Source organism: Artemia franciscana, chromosome 12 (genome assembly GCF_032884065.1).
Source record: "Artemia franciscana chromosome 12, ASM3288406v1, whole genome shotgun sequence".
In the NCBI taxonomy this organism is placed as follows: Eukaryota; Metazoa; Arthropoda; class Branchiopoda; order Anostraca; family Artemiidae; genus Artemia; species Artemia franciscana.
Window position 1 is genome coordinate 29547426 of NC_088874.1, and position 16499 is coordinate 29563924.

The 16499-nt window shown below is 32.9% G+C and overlaps 1 protein-coding gene across 2 annotated transcripts in view; it reads right to left on the reverse strand.

The window, feature by feature from the left end:
* LOC136033969 (pleckstrin homology domain-containing family G member 5-like) overlaps positions 1-16499 on the reverse strand; it is a 405461-nt gene that overhangs the window by 80725 nt on the left and 308237 nt on the right. For both annotated transcript variants that reach the window (XM_065714997.1, XM_065714998.1), the window contains one exon: positions 4813-5015. In XM_065714997.1, the coding sequence (XP_065571069.1) occupies positions 4813-5015 (203 nt within the window). The remainder of the gene's footprint in view (positions 1-4812; positions 5016-16499) is intronic.

Sequence of the window (16499 nt, forward strand, 5' to 3'; positions counted from 1 at the left end):
AAAAGCCTATAAGCATTTTAAATTATGCAAGATGAATTGCCGAACCTTTATTTCTTTTAATTGTTCAGGTGGTGGGACAAAAGCTTCTTTGTCTTCCAACGATTTATCTAGTCCAGGGTTTTGATTTTCAAGGGTACGGTAGGCGTTGATGACCTTATAACCCCCGTCGAAATCCAAAACCCAATCATCATCACAAGCATTTTCAATTTGTTTTTTTCGCTTTACCTCGGCTTGTCTTTCGTCATTATGAAACACATATCGCAAAACCTTTTTTTTTTTTAACAAAGGTATGGTAGGTATTGATGCCCTTATCCATGTCAAAATTCCAAATCCAATCATCATCGACATCGTTTCCAATTCTGACACGTTTTGATCCTCACTGCCCAGGTTGATTTTCATTAATTCGCTCACATGTTCGGTGTTGCATGTCTTCTAACCACGTGTGACTTTGATCTTCATTTATTTTTTTTGAACGCCACCGCTGTTCTTCTAACCGCGTGTGTATTTGATCTTCATTTTAGTTTTTGACTTGTTCACATGCTCAGTGTCGCATGTCTTCTAATCACGTGTGTCTTTGCTCTTCATTTCCTTTTTTGACACGCCACCGCTGTTCTTCTAACCGTGTATTTGCTCTTCATTTTTATTTTTGACTAAGTCACATGCTCAGTGTCACATGTCTTTTAACCACGTGTCTTTGCTCTTCATTTTCATTTTTGACACGCCGCCGCTTTTCTTTTGACCGCTTTTGAACAAAGTTATGCGACAAGATTGATCTAAAACTTAATAGAAGGAAGTGAATTTTTAATTTGAGCTCTGTCAGACAGAGAGATTTCAAATGGAAAATTTTATGATAATTCTTCTAAAACGTACACGACAATCCTTAAAGGTCATTATTTGGCTCACTTATTAAACTTGCTAGACAGAATAAAATCAGTCTTGTCTTGGTGTTCCTGATGTAATTTTCCTGACATTTGGAACATGGTAACACAATGTCTTTGAGTTCATTCCTTATCAAAACTTATTTATTAGGATCAAACTTAAGTTATTCAAGCTTTTCTGAGAACTCGTAGGATCATTTGTATTGTTTTTGAATTCCTATAAACTCGAAATACGAGTTAATGAATCGAAATTGATGCCGTTGGCTCAATAACAGGAAAGTAATCCTAATACTCAAATAAATGATTCTTTGACAGGTGGAAGGTATATTTAGCTTCATGTTGAGTTGTATACTGTCATGAAATAATAGCTTATAATTACACACAGTTTTATTATAATTTAAAGCTAAATGTTAAATCCATTAAATTCGCTAAACTCCAAATATTGATGAAGCCCAAGCTTTCCAGCTAGTCCTGAAACCAAACTAATTTGCAAATATTTTATTTTCAAGATTTTGTCAAGGCTGCTCGAGCATATTGCCAACATCCCAAAGTAAGAAATAATTTTGACGGCACACATAGCGACTGAGCCATTTCACATGATTTCACACTACTGTGGTGAGACACACACCTCCAACTTCAACTCTACACTTTCTGACTTTCTACGAATATAGTAGCGTACATGGTAGATATGTAAACAAATTTGTTCAATTCCTTCATTAAAACAATTTGAGCAAGTAGATGTTTTTACTTAATGTAATAGCGAGAAGAAAAACAGTGTTTCTGATGCTCTTAGGACCATTTTTCGGTTAAGTTGAAGATTTACCAGTAAAATAAAGAATTTGACGGTTTCAGCACTATAGAAGTTTAAAAGTGAAGAATCGTTTTATAGAATAAGAATAAAATAGTATAGAATAAAATACATAGTCATTATACAGAAGTAGTTTTGTTCTTTATGCTCAAGGAACTTCAAAGGGTTAGATTTCTTATTTTATATGGAGGACAGTTTGGTGGCTGTAATTTTTGAATTATCTCCTTTATCTGTTTGTTTTATTTGCTGGCTCAAGATTTACTGGTTTTCAATGATTTTACCCGTTCTTAAATTTTTATAGTACGGATAGAATTTGGAAAAATGAAAGGAATTTATCCATGGTGCTGCAACATAGCTTTTATAGGCAGTTAAACTAATAGCCGCACAAATTATACAAAGCCGTAGCTAGAATTTCAGTGCTGGGGGACCATGTCAGTTTTTGTCCCTCTCCCCAGCATCACTACCACATCTGCGTAGATCATGGTACTGACAAAAACATATTTTGGCACAAAATCAGACCCTGCACCACGGAAAACAGTCCCCTTTGCCCCCCCCCCCCCTTACTAGCTACGCCACTGAAACTATATGAGGTTACAAAGTTGACTAGCCTAAACAATTAGCGTCAATAGTAATACAAAGGCGCAGATTTTAATTCAAAAAATTTAAATGAGCACATTGACCTTAATTGTAAAGGCTAGATGGCTCTAGTGCTTTTGATCTTTAAAAACGGCTCGATTTTTATTTTTATTATTTTATATTATGTTTGGTAACTTTAAAGATATATATGTCAATATGTGAGCCTTTATAGCAACAGATTCTTATCAAAGAATACAGAAAACAAAGGGTATTGGATCCATGGTGCTTTAATATAACTTGTGTAGTCATCAAAATCCTGAGCACCACAGACTAAATGGTGCTACAAAGTGTATTACCAGTACTATTGGTGGTGCAGTGGCTCAGGATGATATTTAGAAGGCTTATATATCATTTCAGTATATCCGGAAAACGCAAGAAGGTCTTTGGGTTTATTTTCTGTTGGAATCACAAATATTCAAGTCTTTGCAACAATAGATATGCCAAAGAACCGAAGGAAAGTTAGATTTATGATGCTTTAACTTAATTTTTGTATGCATTATAACTTTTAACATGCAAAAATGGTATGGTCTTAATTTAAATCAGGTTTAATTGAAAAGGTTTAAAAAAAACCTATAGCACTAGCGCCACCAGCACTATAGCAGCACAGAATCAGGTTTTATATTAAAAACCATTTTAGGCTCATTTTGAGAGGCTAGATGGTGTTGTAATTGTTTTCTTCGGTAATGGCTATAGTTTCCATTCTTATTAGTTTGCCACAGTCTTTAGAATACGTTAACGACAGAGTGTTTATTGCTTGACTTTTACTGAAGCAAAACTCAAGCTTTCGTTTTCAAAAACAAAATCATAAATTTATCGGGAAGCTTTACGAGCTCTACTTAGAGGCTTTCAAGAACCATTCCCTTTAAAACTTATCAACACAGTTTAGTGATGATAGTTTACTTTAGAGATCAGTTTAGTTTAGATCATAGTTTAGTTTAGAGATCAGTTTAGTGTGAAAAATTGTCACTGTTTTGCTCCCTATTTTTGATTTTATGTTTAAGTATTTGATTGTATGTTTAATTCAAGATTTTAAGTTTACTTTATATTTCCTTGTTAATTATAGTTTTATAGGTTATATGATTATTAAATACTAATTTCAATAGTTAAAATGCTCCTTCGTTTGCTGAGTCTACCCCGCTGGCAAAGAGTGAGAGAATTATGACAGAATTATAATCAAGGGGAAAAAAAATTTCAGCATTCGTTAAATTATCAGAATTAGCCAATTTGCCGAAGTTCAAAAGCTGCTGGACCATCATAATTCCATAATATGCGCAGTAATTGGCCCTTAAGAGCAGACTGGGCTTTGGCGACCATCTACCCCTCAAACATTAATTTTCTCCTGAATGCCCATTAATTTCTTAACTGTCTAACATAATTCAAATATCATTGGCGTTTTTTGAAAATTGTCCCCCCCCCTCCACTTCCTTGGACAAATACCTTTTCCGTACATGCCAAATAGATAGATTAAGGATTACTAAGAAATTCTAAATTATGTTGATTCTTACCCTGGAGAATCAGATTCTCCTCCTGTCATGAAAAATTACCCTCGACTTAAAACTCATTACATATTCAAGGGTTCAATATGCACAAAATTCTACACAGTGACTTACTAAAGCACTTATAATGCTTATAAACTCTTCTATTGACTTTAAAGTACTGAGAGTTGTAACTGACATCGTTTAAAAGTTTGAGACAGCAAATTAGTTGAAAACTTTTATATAACATGTTTCAATTTCAGCTACAAGTTGCTGTGTGTTGAAACATAATGTTTCGAAAGACTTAAAATCATTCAATCAAATATTTTTTTCCTAGGTTTTAATTTGAAAAATTTACCTGAACTTAGAAATTCTGTCAGCACATGGCCGGCTTACTTTATTGAAAATAAAGATGACCTTCCCCTGCATCAAAAATCCCCCCAAACAGCAGATTAACACAGCTTATTACAGGGCATAGTATATTGCTTCATTTTTTAAATAGGATTGGGAAAGCTGACTCTCCATTGTGCTTGTGCAGTCTAATGCAAATATGTAGTAATCTTCTATTTGATTGCCCTGTTTATTGTAAAGCATATATGGTAATGGAGTTCGTATTAAGTGAATATGAAATAAGTGTGCCGTTTCCTTTATCACTGGTGATTAGAAATAATGGAGTTCGAACTATTGTAAGCAGATTTTTATCCCGCACGAAGAGACTTCACTTTTAGTTAGTGTTTACGTTTTGTTTTAGATAGTGTGTATTCTTTTTTCTCTCTTTTTTGTAGTTGTGTACGTGTATTTTTTTTCTGTGAAGTACCTGTTTTTGGTGTAATCACGAAATAAAGTATATATCTATCTATCTTACCGAATACCCCAAAAGACTTATGGATGAAACCCCTCCAGGTATTTTAACAGACTTGAGTCCAAAATATAAATTTTTGAGGAATCAGACAGCCTCTCCTATGAAACTTCTTCAAACTTCACAAAAAAGGATGCCAAATAGAGCATAAAATACCTTTAAATCTTCAACAGCACTAGCAGTATGGTATCTTCGCCCTTCTCCATTCCTGATGAGACGCTTTGCGAAAGCTGATGCCCCAGGCATACTTTTAGCCAATGACAAGTCTTCTTCGCTAAGACCAACCTCCTCAATAAGGTCTCCAGGTAGTGTCTCAACACCACTGGGGGGTAGACGTAGGACTGTCGCTTTACAAGATACTAAAAGCAGAATTAAATAGCTTATTAATTCTTTGAGACCCTGTAAATTACATAGGTATTCCTCATAGTATGGACCTTCTTGATATCCTGTACAGCTTGATCTTCAGTATGGCTAGCATTACGTTAGTCAAATAAAATTTTCTTTTTTTACAATTCTGTCAAGGCGATCCATAGCAGACATTATTCTTTAGTAAAGGTAAAATATTGTTTAATATTATTTCGCTATACTCCTCAATATTATCCTGAAATAAGTGGAATATCGCCCTTCAATTTTTAGGAAAACTTTAAACTGAATTTAGTAATATAGCAAAAAAAATTGTGCGCTAACAGATACTTTGCAAAATGCTTTATGGAAGCTGAAAAAAGTCAAGATTGAAAAATTCATAGCTAAATCACCGAGTTACACCCGAGTATAATTTCTACCATTCTTTGATATTCATAAGGGTATTTAGTTTATTGTCTTCTTGGTATTCAAAGTCTAAAATTCAAGTTACCTGGAATGGCCGAATATCTAACCCGGTAAAAATTAATAAGGGAGTTTGGCAATGTGCTGTATTGTCTCCTAGTATTTTTAAATCCGTGCTTGCATCGTGCCTGCGTCCCCTTAGAAGTTCTGTTTTTTACGATAATATTGGTTTGTCTTCTATTACATATGCAGACGACGTTCTTCTTGTTGCCCCGACCCGCCGTGGATTGCTTTCTAATTTTACTATATTAACAAATGAACTATTTAAGATTGGACTGTCAGTTAATGCGTCTAAATGCGAGTTTATTTGTTTTAATAGCCCTTATGCGGTCGCTCCATTCGTTGCTGGGACTGCAGTTCTACCATATTCTTCTTTAGTTAGTTGGCTTGGTCTGTGTTTCGGCCCAACACTTTCCGCTACCTGTTCATCCCTAGTGAATCTAGCCATGAAAAACCTACGCGTCGCTTACGGAAAAATATCCCCAAACAAAAGCCGTTATAACTGCAACGGTTTGTGCATGATTTATAACGCTTATTGCGCCCCCGTGATTTTGTTTTTATCAGGCATGACTCATCTGTTTCGTAAATAAGATCGACATACTCTACGTACGGCTTATTTCAGATATTTCAAATTCCTCCTCCGGCTTCCTAGATGGCACCGAAACAAAAAAATAATTGCTCGATTTGATTTAATAGATGCGCCTTCTCGGATTCGCTCTTCCAGTGATGATTTATGTAAAAAGACTATCAACTTTATTCACGTTTATGACCCTCTGCAGCCTTCCTTCCATATTGATACTGGTTAATTAGTCCATGTTGTCGTTTGTTAGTTTGAAATTTTTTCTTCGCTGTTTATCGTTTTTGGTTTTGTTTATTTCTAATACTCCGTACTTTGTGTTCTTTATACTTTACGGGTAATAAATTTCATTCACTCATTCATTCATTAGGTGTTTTTTATATGGAGTTGGAGAAGGATCTTGGACATTCGCTGGTTTTGGTATTCAAATCTTCAGGTAAGTTTCAATAAGAGTTAGCCACAAATATGTTTTATTTACTCGTGTGTTGTTGTTTATCTGTATATTGTACAGTATCAGAGGGGCTCAGTATTGGCTTCTAAATATGAGCTTTAACAAATGTTGGGACCTTCAGTAGAGTTGGCAATGACCCACTTTTTCTGAGTTTATGCACTGACAGACCAAAAGGAAAAGGAAATTACAAAAAAAACGTTATAAAGTGCCAATTTAGGAAAAAATTGGTTTCTAAACAGCTTTGCAATAAGAAATATTTTAAGTGACGGATATCGTTTATAATTAAACAATTTATTCATATTAATTTGAATTGTTAAGTAGGAGAAGAAGAATGCGTTTTATGACTAATTGTTAAATTATAGAACGTAAAATAGTACTTCGATTCACTTGGCCTGACAGATTATTGGCCATACATTTACTTTTTGTATTTTACTAACATATTGACATTGTGTTTACCTTGACCTGACATTTTAACCCATTTCAGAGGAAATGGGATTCGTCCATCATTTTTTTCTGCAAAAACGTTTGAGCAATTTTTTTAAAAAGGAGGTTTTTAATATTTTAAACGTTATTTGCTTTATTGAGAGCATTTCCATAGTGTTTTGCAGTCCAATTTGTTGCTTCAGACATTTTGCAACCATGTTGTTTTTATGGTCAAACTATGTAATTAGTTACAAACGATTCATATAGTCTACTGCGGCCAGAAACTAAAAAACACAAGTCTAAAATTTTGACGAGGCTTTGAAAAAGTCTATGATTGTTCAAATAACTACTAAAATAAAAAGTATCAAGCACAAATTAAGTCCAAATTCATACCTTAGATGTTGAAAAGTCTTTTTAATTTTATGGCTTTTATCAATTTCATGTTAAGTAGCCTTATTGACAAAAAAAAATACTTCCAAGAAGGTCAACACTTTGATCGTTATGTTAAATGATGCTGGGAAATATAGCTCCCATTCCCTGGAATATTTCCCTCCTCTATAGACTGATCCTCCCACGTAACCTCCCCCCCCCCAACCGCATAAAAACCTCCCCTGAAAACATCTGTATAATTCCCAATAACCAACACTATTTGTAAACAATAGGCAAAGTTCATAACTTTCTGCCTTCCCCAGGAAACTTCGGGGAGGGGGGGGGTTTAAGTCATCCTCAAAGATATTGTTATAAGATTTTTTGGCTATGCTGAACAAAATGGCTCTATCAAAATCTTTGATCAGGTGACTTTGGGTAAACAATGTGCGTTGGAGGGTCTAGCTGCCATCCAATATTTTTGGCCACTTAAAAAGGACACTAGAACTTTTGATTCCTGATAGAATGAGCCCTCTCCTGATATTATACGATCAGTGGTTCGATATGATCACCCGTGAAAAAAAATAGCAAAATGAACGCGTATCCGTGATCTTTCTTCTGTTAAAAAAAAAAATAAAAAAACAAACAAAATTCCACATTTTTGCACATAGGAGCTTGAAACCTCTACAGTAGGGTTCTTTGGTACTCTGAATCTGTTGGAGTAATTTTCTTTAATATTACTTGATGTTTTGGGGGTTCTTCCCCTTTTTTGAAAATTGGAAAATTCCCTCAGGCTCGGAACTTTTGATGGGCACCATTAAATTTGATGAATTTTACATATTTTGAATAGACATCAAAATCCAATTTTTTCACTTATCTATTGTTATCAAGACTCTGCTTCTTAGAATTTCAGTTACTATTGAGCCGCATTGCTCCTTAATTACAGTTCGTTACCAGGAACTTTTCGGCAATATGCGTTAAATAGTTTTTAGACTTCTTGAGAGATAATCAAACACAAACTATTAGAAAGCAAATAAAAGGACTTATTTTAAAAATGTATTTTAACAAAACAAGAAGTGTCAAATACGACATAAAAAACAAGTTATTGAGTTAGAAAAGGGTTAGATTAGAATACGACTGTCGAATTTATTTTATCCCTTAAGAATTGTCTAAAAGATCCTCGCCCCCTTAAAATATTGAAAAGTAGAAATGTATTTTAAACGTTCAGAAATTTGAAGCTTCTGATGATATTTCTTGAGTATTTTACAATGGGAAACATTAGTTTTCATCAGTCTAATTCTCCAAAACACTTCAATCAATTTTCAGCAGATTCAGTGGAACAAAACTGTAACTGCAAATGTTTGACCTTCGGTGGGGGCTACAAGCTCTGTTCAGACGGAAGGTATGACGGGTCAGATGTCTTAAAGTGCATCCTAGGATCCAAGTTGTCCAACACTCATAATAATATGTTAGATAATCGGTGTAGAAACCTACACCACCGATTAGTAATGTCTTAATCAGGCAGAATACACGTGGTTGTGTGTTTCTTTTATATTTGCGTTAAAATTAAACCGCCTACGTAATTATTGAATCATCAACGAGACAAGTTTTTCAAAGAAAAGTAAACAGCTCCATTAAGCCAAAAATGAGCAAAAATAAAGTCAAATAATCTTCCAAGCGTAAAACTACCGTAAATTACTATCAACAAATAAATGAAACTCAAAACGAACAAAAATTACAATAAATAGCTGAGTCAAACTCAAAACAAGCATAAGTTAACACGAGTAGGGATCATAACCCCTATGGCTTCTAAGGACCAGAACAAAATTTGTGTTTTACTGAAAAAAAAAAGAAATGACTGTGGATTGGCAAATACTGACATTTCATCGTTAAGGTATTGATAATTTTTCATTTATAAAAGTAAGAAAGGTGAAAACATTTCAAGCATAATTTATTTCAGCAAAGCACAAATTGTGTTCTGTTCTTGAGAAGGTATAGGGGTTATCAGCCTTACTCATGTTAATTTTTGCTCGTTTTGAGTTTGACTCGTTTTGAGTTTCAAAATTTTGATTGGATGTGTTTTGGGAAATGAGGGTGGGTATCCACCCTCCGATCACTGTTAGTCTTAAAAAGGGCACAAAAACTTCTTATTACGAATCCAATGAGCCCCCTCCGAAGTTTTTACGATCACCCTTTCTATATATACCTTATATACCCCGAGGGCATAACGTACAACTCTTGCCCTGAGGGCTGTGGGGAGGGGGGCCATCCTCATTGACATAATTTACGGACCTTTCAATTACGTTGAACAAAATGTCTATCTCAAAATTTTTATTGGATATGTTTGGGGAAGTGGTGGGCGTGGGAGGGGGTTGATTGCCCTCCAATTACTTTCAACTATTAAAAAGGGCACTGTCCCTTTCAATTTCTAATCGAAAGAGCCGTTTTCAAAGTTTCTACGACAACAAATGGTCATCTCAAAATACAAATCTACATTCTTGTCATATATTTTATCTTATACTAAGATAATTTTATTAAACTTCGGTATACAATTGCTCACTAAGACGTGTTGACTGACCCAACCTTAACCTTTCGAGACACCTCCGCTTATTACACTGAAAGAGATAAGGAAGCAAACAAAGCGAGACAAGAAATCTTCTTGAAAAAGTGTTTAAAATCGCCATTTTTTTAATTTCCTTAATTTTTTAAATATATATATATATATATATATATATATATATATATATATATATATATATATATATATATATATATATATATATATATATATATATATATATATATATATCATGAAAAGAGAAATCACCAATGCTACAGCACAAACACAAAAAAAAAAAAAGAAGGAGACAGAAGGAGAAAAGGAAGACTGTTTTCCTAAATTAGTGATTAATATAGACCAGCACTTGAATGAGGCCTTAACCCTACTCATCCATACAATCACATAGGTCAAACAGCATAGCCACACACAATCAACCATTAAGAATAATCCATGGACAGGCAGTCATGTCGTCAATAAGTATAAGTCGTCATTTACCAAACAATAGAAAAAATAATATAGACAAATAATTCAGACGCAACACCCAACACAAGGGCTCATCAGGAGAATACACTGGCCTATATAGGGTTTCGCCACTCTAAATTCTCTACCCAGCACAGTGTTGTGGCTACCACAGAATATCCATGGCATCCCCGCGTCAGGTATCACCCACAAAATACATGCCTATGAAAAAAAAAACAGCAAATGTAAAACAACCAAGTAAAACCAAAAACAAGCTTATCCTGTTAATATATCCCTCCCTTTAGCAACAATAGGTAAACTAAATATTATAAATTTTACCAAATCACAAATATTAACACATTGCAAAAAACCTGAATGAACTAAACAATTATAGAATTCATCTTTACCATGTGGCTAATTTTTTAGAAAATCCGCTCAAATAGAAACACAATTCAAAATAAATGGCGCTGTGACAACATTTCTCGAACCCCCGAAATTAGTTAAAAATTTCTTTAAGTATTTCTAGATAATTCTTTTGATATTTATTTAAAAGTTCGTTATAATGAAAACTAAATTTTTTAAATTGCCAAGTTAATCTATTTACAGAAAAACCTCTCGATATCAATTTTTGGCTTAAGACTTTACATCTATTTTTAAAATTAATATAATTACTACAAATCCTTGCATAACGAAGTAACTGTGAGAAAAACGCTGAATATGTGATATTTGAGTGTATATTACTCTCAGGGAATGGGAAACTAATCACTTCAAAATCAAAATCATCCGTTTTATTATACATTTTAAAACTTAATTTATTATTATCACAAATATTAATATTTAAATCTAAGAAATGATCTTCATGACCAGCGCCATGACTAGGCTCAAGAATAAGCTCTGATGGATATATATTCTTAGAAATATCAATGAAATCCTTACAATTTAAGACCAAAATATCATCTAAATATCTTTTATTATTTGACAAAGCATGTTTTAAATTAATTGGATTATTCTTATCCATCATACATACATTTTAAACATTTTATATACATTTTTATAAACATTTTATAAACATTTATATACATATATACATTTTAAAACTTAATCTTTACCATGTGGCTAATTTTTTAGAAAATCCGCTCAAATAGAAACACAATTCAAAATAAATGGCGCTGTGACAACATTTCTCGAACCCCCGAAATTAGTTAAAAATTTCTTTAAGTATTTCTAGATAATTCTTTTGATATTTATTTAAAAGTTCGTTATAATGAAAACTAAATTTTTTAAATTGCCAAGTTAATCTATTTACAGAAAAACCTCTCGATATCAATTTTTGGCTTAAGACTTTACATCTATTTTTAAAATTAATATAATTACTACAAATCCTTGCATAACGAAGTAACTGTGAGAAAAACGCTGAATATGTGATATTTGAGTGTATATTACTCTCAGGGAATGGGAAACTAATCACTTCAAAATCAAAATCATTCGTTTTATTATACATTTTAAAACTTAATTTATTATTATCACAAATATTAATATTTAAATCTAAGAAATGATCTTCATGACCAGCGCCATGACTAGGCTCAAGAATAAGCTCTGATGGATATATATTCTTAGAAATATCAATGAAATCCTTACAATTTAAGACCAAAATATCATCTAAATATCTTTTATTATTTGACAAAGCATGTTTGCTTGTACACAATTTGCTTGTACAAATCACCCCCAAATCTTATATAAGTACTGTATAAAACAAATTCCAATAACTCAAAAATCATATCCAAGCTGTAACATCTCAAGTTAACTCTAGTATTAAAGCAGTTTGTCCATATAGCTTTTTTATTATAAATGTCTATTTTTAAGAACCTTTTACTAGATAAGAGGAAAGATTTCTTTATAACAGTTTTTAAATTATCAAACACTAAATTAAGTGATAAATTAGTATACATTGTCGCAAAATCGAAAGACTCAATTCTTTTAGCTGAAACCATTGTTAAAGAATCTATCACCTGTAGTGAATTATTAACACTCCAATATGGATTAAAATTCGAAAATTTTTTAATACCAGAACAATAGGTTTCAAGTTTATTTACAATTTCCTTTAAAATTAAAGAGAGGTCAGTAGCAGCAATGCGGGTTGGACATTTAGCTGCTCAAGCAATAAACCGTGGTTTAGGGGGATTCTTATGAAATTTTACAGTCCAATATAGGAAAGGGAACTTTTTATCATTGTCATTTATTTTAATATTAAAATTTTTAAAAAGTATTTCTTCAGTCTTTTCAATTAAATTCTCATCCTCTATATTTACCTTTTCGTAAACATTAGTTGTGCATAACTCCCTTTTTAATATATCACAATACAGCTTCTGACAAATTATGGCAAAATTATTATTAGCTTTATCCACTGGCACAATTACAAATTCATTCTTTAGATTAGCAATTGCTTTTTTAATCTTCGCATTATAAAATAATGATTTAGTGTTACTATTTTTTAAGTTAGAATATATTTTATTTCTTGTTCTACTAATAATTAAATTCTTCCAACTTTGAAAACTCTCTTTATTTTTATTCTCTTTCTTACACCACTTATCAATAAATAAATCAAAATCATTTTCCAAGCCATCAAGAACACTCGATGGTTTCAGATGATGAGAAAGACGGAAATTAGCCCCTTTATTCATTATAATTTGAAGATCATCTTGCTTTATTATTGACAAGTCCCCTGTTATAACATGTTTGTAAGTAGGATTTACAAATGGGCCAAGTTGCTTACAATTACAAACCGGTTTCCAATTTATATCACTATCTAGTTTTTTTAGTATTAAATTATAATTAAAAATAATTTGCCCAATAGTTTTTGAAAATTTATAAGTTAAAACTGGACTATCTTTATAATTTAAATTATTAGGAAGGGCCTGTTTCACATGCCGCTGATTTAAAATTTCTGGTAAATTAATATCTTCAATCTGCTTACAAGTAAAATTAATAGGTAAATATAATCTGTTATCCTTATTACTAATCTTATCGAACTTTTTCTTTTTTGAAATAAATTTCGTTTTAGTTAGAATGCAAATTGTATCACATATTACTTTAAAATTATAATCAAGAGCTGTATTATTCTTAACAATCCAGAAAAGTTTGATTAAATTCCTCTTGGATAAATTATTTAGACACTTTATTACAGAAATCATACCCCTAGATTCAAGTAGCTGGCATAGATCTATAGAAAGCATATGTACATCTAATTCATTTTTTCTATTATTTTTCCTATGTCCTCTCGATCGTTTTTTACGTTTAGTAGGACAAGTAAAAGAAGGATGGTCCATAAAACCATCAATACATTTAACAACAACATGAGACATGTCACCATATTTTGCTACACGATCATTTAGCCCAAAAGGATAAGCTGTACCAAGAGTATGGATCCAGAAATCCTCCTGTTTACGTAGTCTATTATTCTTCTCTTCTTTATTTAAAACATTTCAATAAAACTAAAACATTTCAACTAAAACATTGAAATTCTTACTTTATAATGTGCTGTAAGGTGGATTAATCAAAATGACAAATTTCTTTCCATTGTTACCTTCATTTTAAAACTATTTCAAATAATATTTTTTTTTTTATCTAATGTTGCAATCCACCACTCAGTCAAAACTGGACTTCACAAGGTCCAGTTTCTTTGACAACAAATGGCCATCTCAAAATGTGTATGAGATGCATTTCGGGAAAACACGAGGTATGGGGGGTATCCACCCTCCAATTACTCTGAATCTTAAAGAGGGTACTAGTACTTTTGATTACCAATCCAATGAGCCCCTCCGACGTTCATATTGATCACCCTTTCTATATAAACCTTAATTGCCCCCTGGGCATAACTTACAACCCTTGTCCTGAGGGCTGTGAGGGAGGGGGGTTGTCATCCTCAAAGACATAATTTCCGGATCTTTCAACTATGTTGGACAAAATGCCTTACTCAAAACTTTAATTAAATGTTTTTCGGGAAATAGCAGGCGTAGGAGGGGGTTAATTGCCCTCCATTCACTTTCGACTATTAAAACGGCACTAACCCTTTCAATTTCCAATTGAATCAGTACTGTCCGAACTTTCTACACCAACTTCCTTAATACAGAGTGCCCTAGTCTAAACAAAAGAAAAAATAAAATAATACATTGTGCCCACATCGCTCTCTACTTGCGCTGCTTATAATCCAATATCCCAAATATCTTGAACATTATTCGCAGTATGTCTGTATCGCAAGTATGATTTCAGACGGCTTATGTGCTTAAATTTATTCTACCACAAATGTTTTTAATTGAAAATATAATTCTGGTGCCCTAAATATGGATTGTTTTCAAATATCTTTCATACCTGCTTATGCTTAAATCATTATGCACATTAATTTTTATTTCCATTGTTCCTTAGTGCCTTATAAAACACCGAAAAAGTTGTCAAAGTCATGTTAAGACTTTAACGACACGACAAAAATGAAAATCCTAGTACCTAGGAACATATCACAAAATTGAAAGTGTGTTAAATCTGGACTGAATCTGAAAGTAATCCCGAAGGAAGAAATAATTTCAAAAATTCAAACTGGAAATTATAAGTTATCTAAAAAAGAAAGAAGTGTCAAAAATTATTTTGACAGACTTGTTGAGATTCCCCAAAGAGTTAAAAACAGTCTCAAATATTTTGAAACAAAGGTGGTTCTTTGAACCTCTTAGAAATTTTGACAGATCTGATTCTGTTGCTTTTTATGGAGGAAAACTAAGAATATATTTAGCAGAGCTGGGAAACCCGGGAAACTACATCTCATTGTGCGAAATTTCTATTTTAAAAATAATTAAGAATCATGCCCTAATCATAGCTAAGAAACATGAAGATTCAATATTACTGTTGTCGTTATCTCTTAGATGGCATTTGAGAAATTAATTGAGAGGCCAAAAGCTCAATACTTATAGTAAGCTCAGAATGTTTGAAATCTGAATGCTATTCGAGGCAATCTTTTTGGATTAAGGAATTCTGACCTTATACCTTGGATCTTAGCTCTTGTGCCTTCTTAGGCACGCAGGGTGTCAGTGAAGAGCTACCAATAATCTCTTGGGTTTGCAGTGACCTGTATGTCTTCCCACTCGGTAATTGTGCTTGTGTGGGTGGCATGTCTGTCTCGTTCTTAAGCCTGTTATTCAGTCTACTGCGTCTTCTTCTGTCCTCAGATTGCTAATGGAAGAGCATGTTGGACTATACATGACCTAAGTCACACTATTTTCGTTGTCTGTCCACATCGGATAGATCTGCTCTATGCGTGTAGCAGCATATTTGCACATTAGCTATTCTGTCCATTCAGGCAGTTGTTTTCATACACGGTGAGAGTTTATCCTGTTCAATGTCAAGTTTTGGGCACTCAACTGCCCATGTTGGTGGCTTTTGACCAATTTATTTTGTTTGTTTGTGGGGGGGGGGAATCCTAATTTAGTACAAACTACAAGCACATCAAACTCTTTTATCCATTTGTAAAATGAGATAAATGGAAACCCCGTAAATTGAAGAGGTTGAGAAATGAATCTGAGCGAATTTTGTGTGTATTTTAAAATAATTACTTTAACGTACTCCTCCCACACCATAAAAAATATACCGCTTACTTTTAGTATGCCTCGGGGAAATGACCCTTGTCTTTTCGGCTACCTTAAGAAACTGAATTTCATGTAAGTCTATTTTATTAAACAAATTCTTTTCATGTTTTTATTTTTTCAAACTACAAATCTACATTCTTGTCATATTTTATCTTATACCAAGATAATTTTACTAAACTTCGGTATACATGTGCTCGCTAAAACGTTTTGACTGACCTAACCCTAACCTTTCAAGACACCTCTGCTTATTACACTGACAGAAATAAGGAAGCAAACAAAGCAAGACAAGAAATCTTCTTGAAAAAGTGTTTAAAATCGCCATTTTTTTTAATTTCCTTAAATTTTTAAATATATATATATATATATATATATATATATATATATATATATATATATATATATATATACAAAAAGCACATTTTGTTACTAATTCTCCCATCAATGTAGGCAAACCAAGCATAAGCACACTTCTGTTACGAATGGGAGGTGAAAAATGGCGTGCAAAATTTTTGCAGTGAGCAGCCCCTCGACGTAGGTCAAGCTTATTTAAGA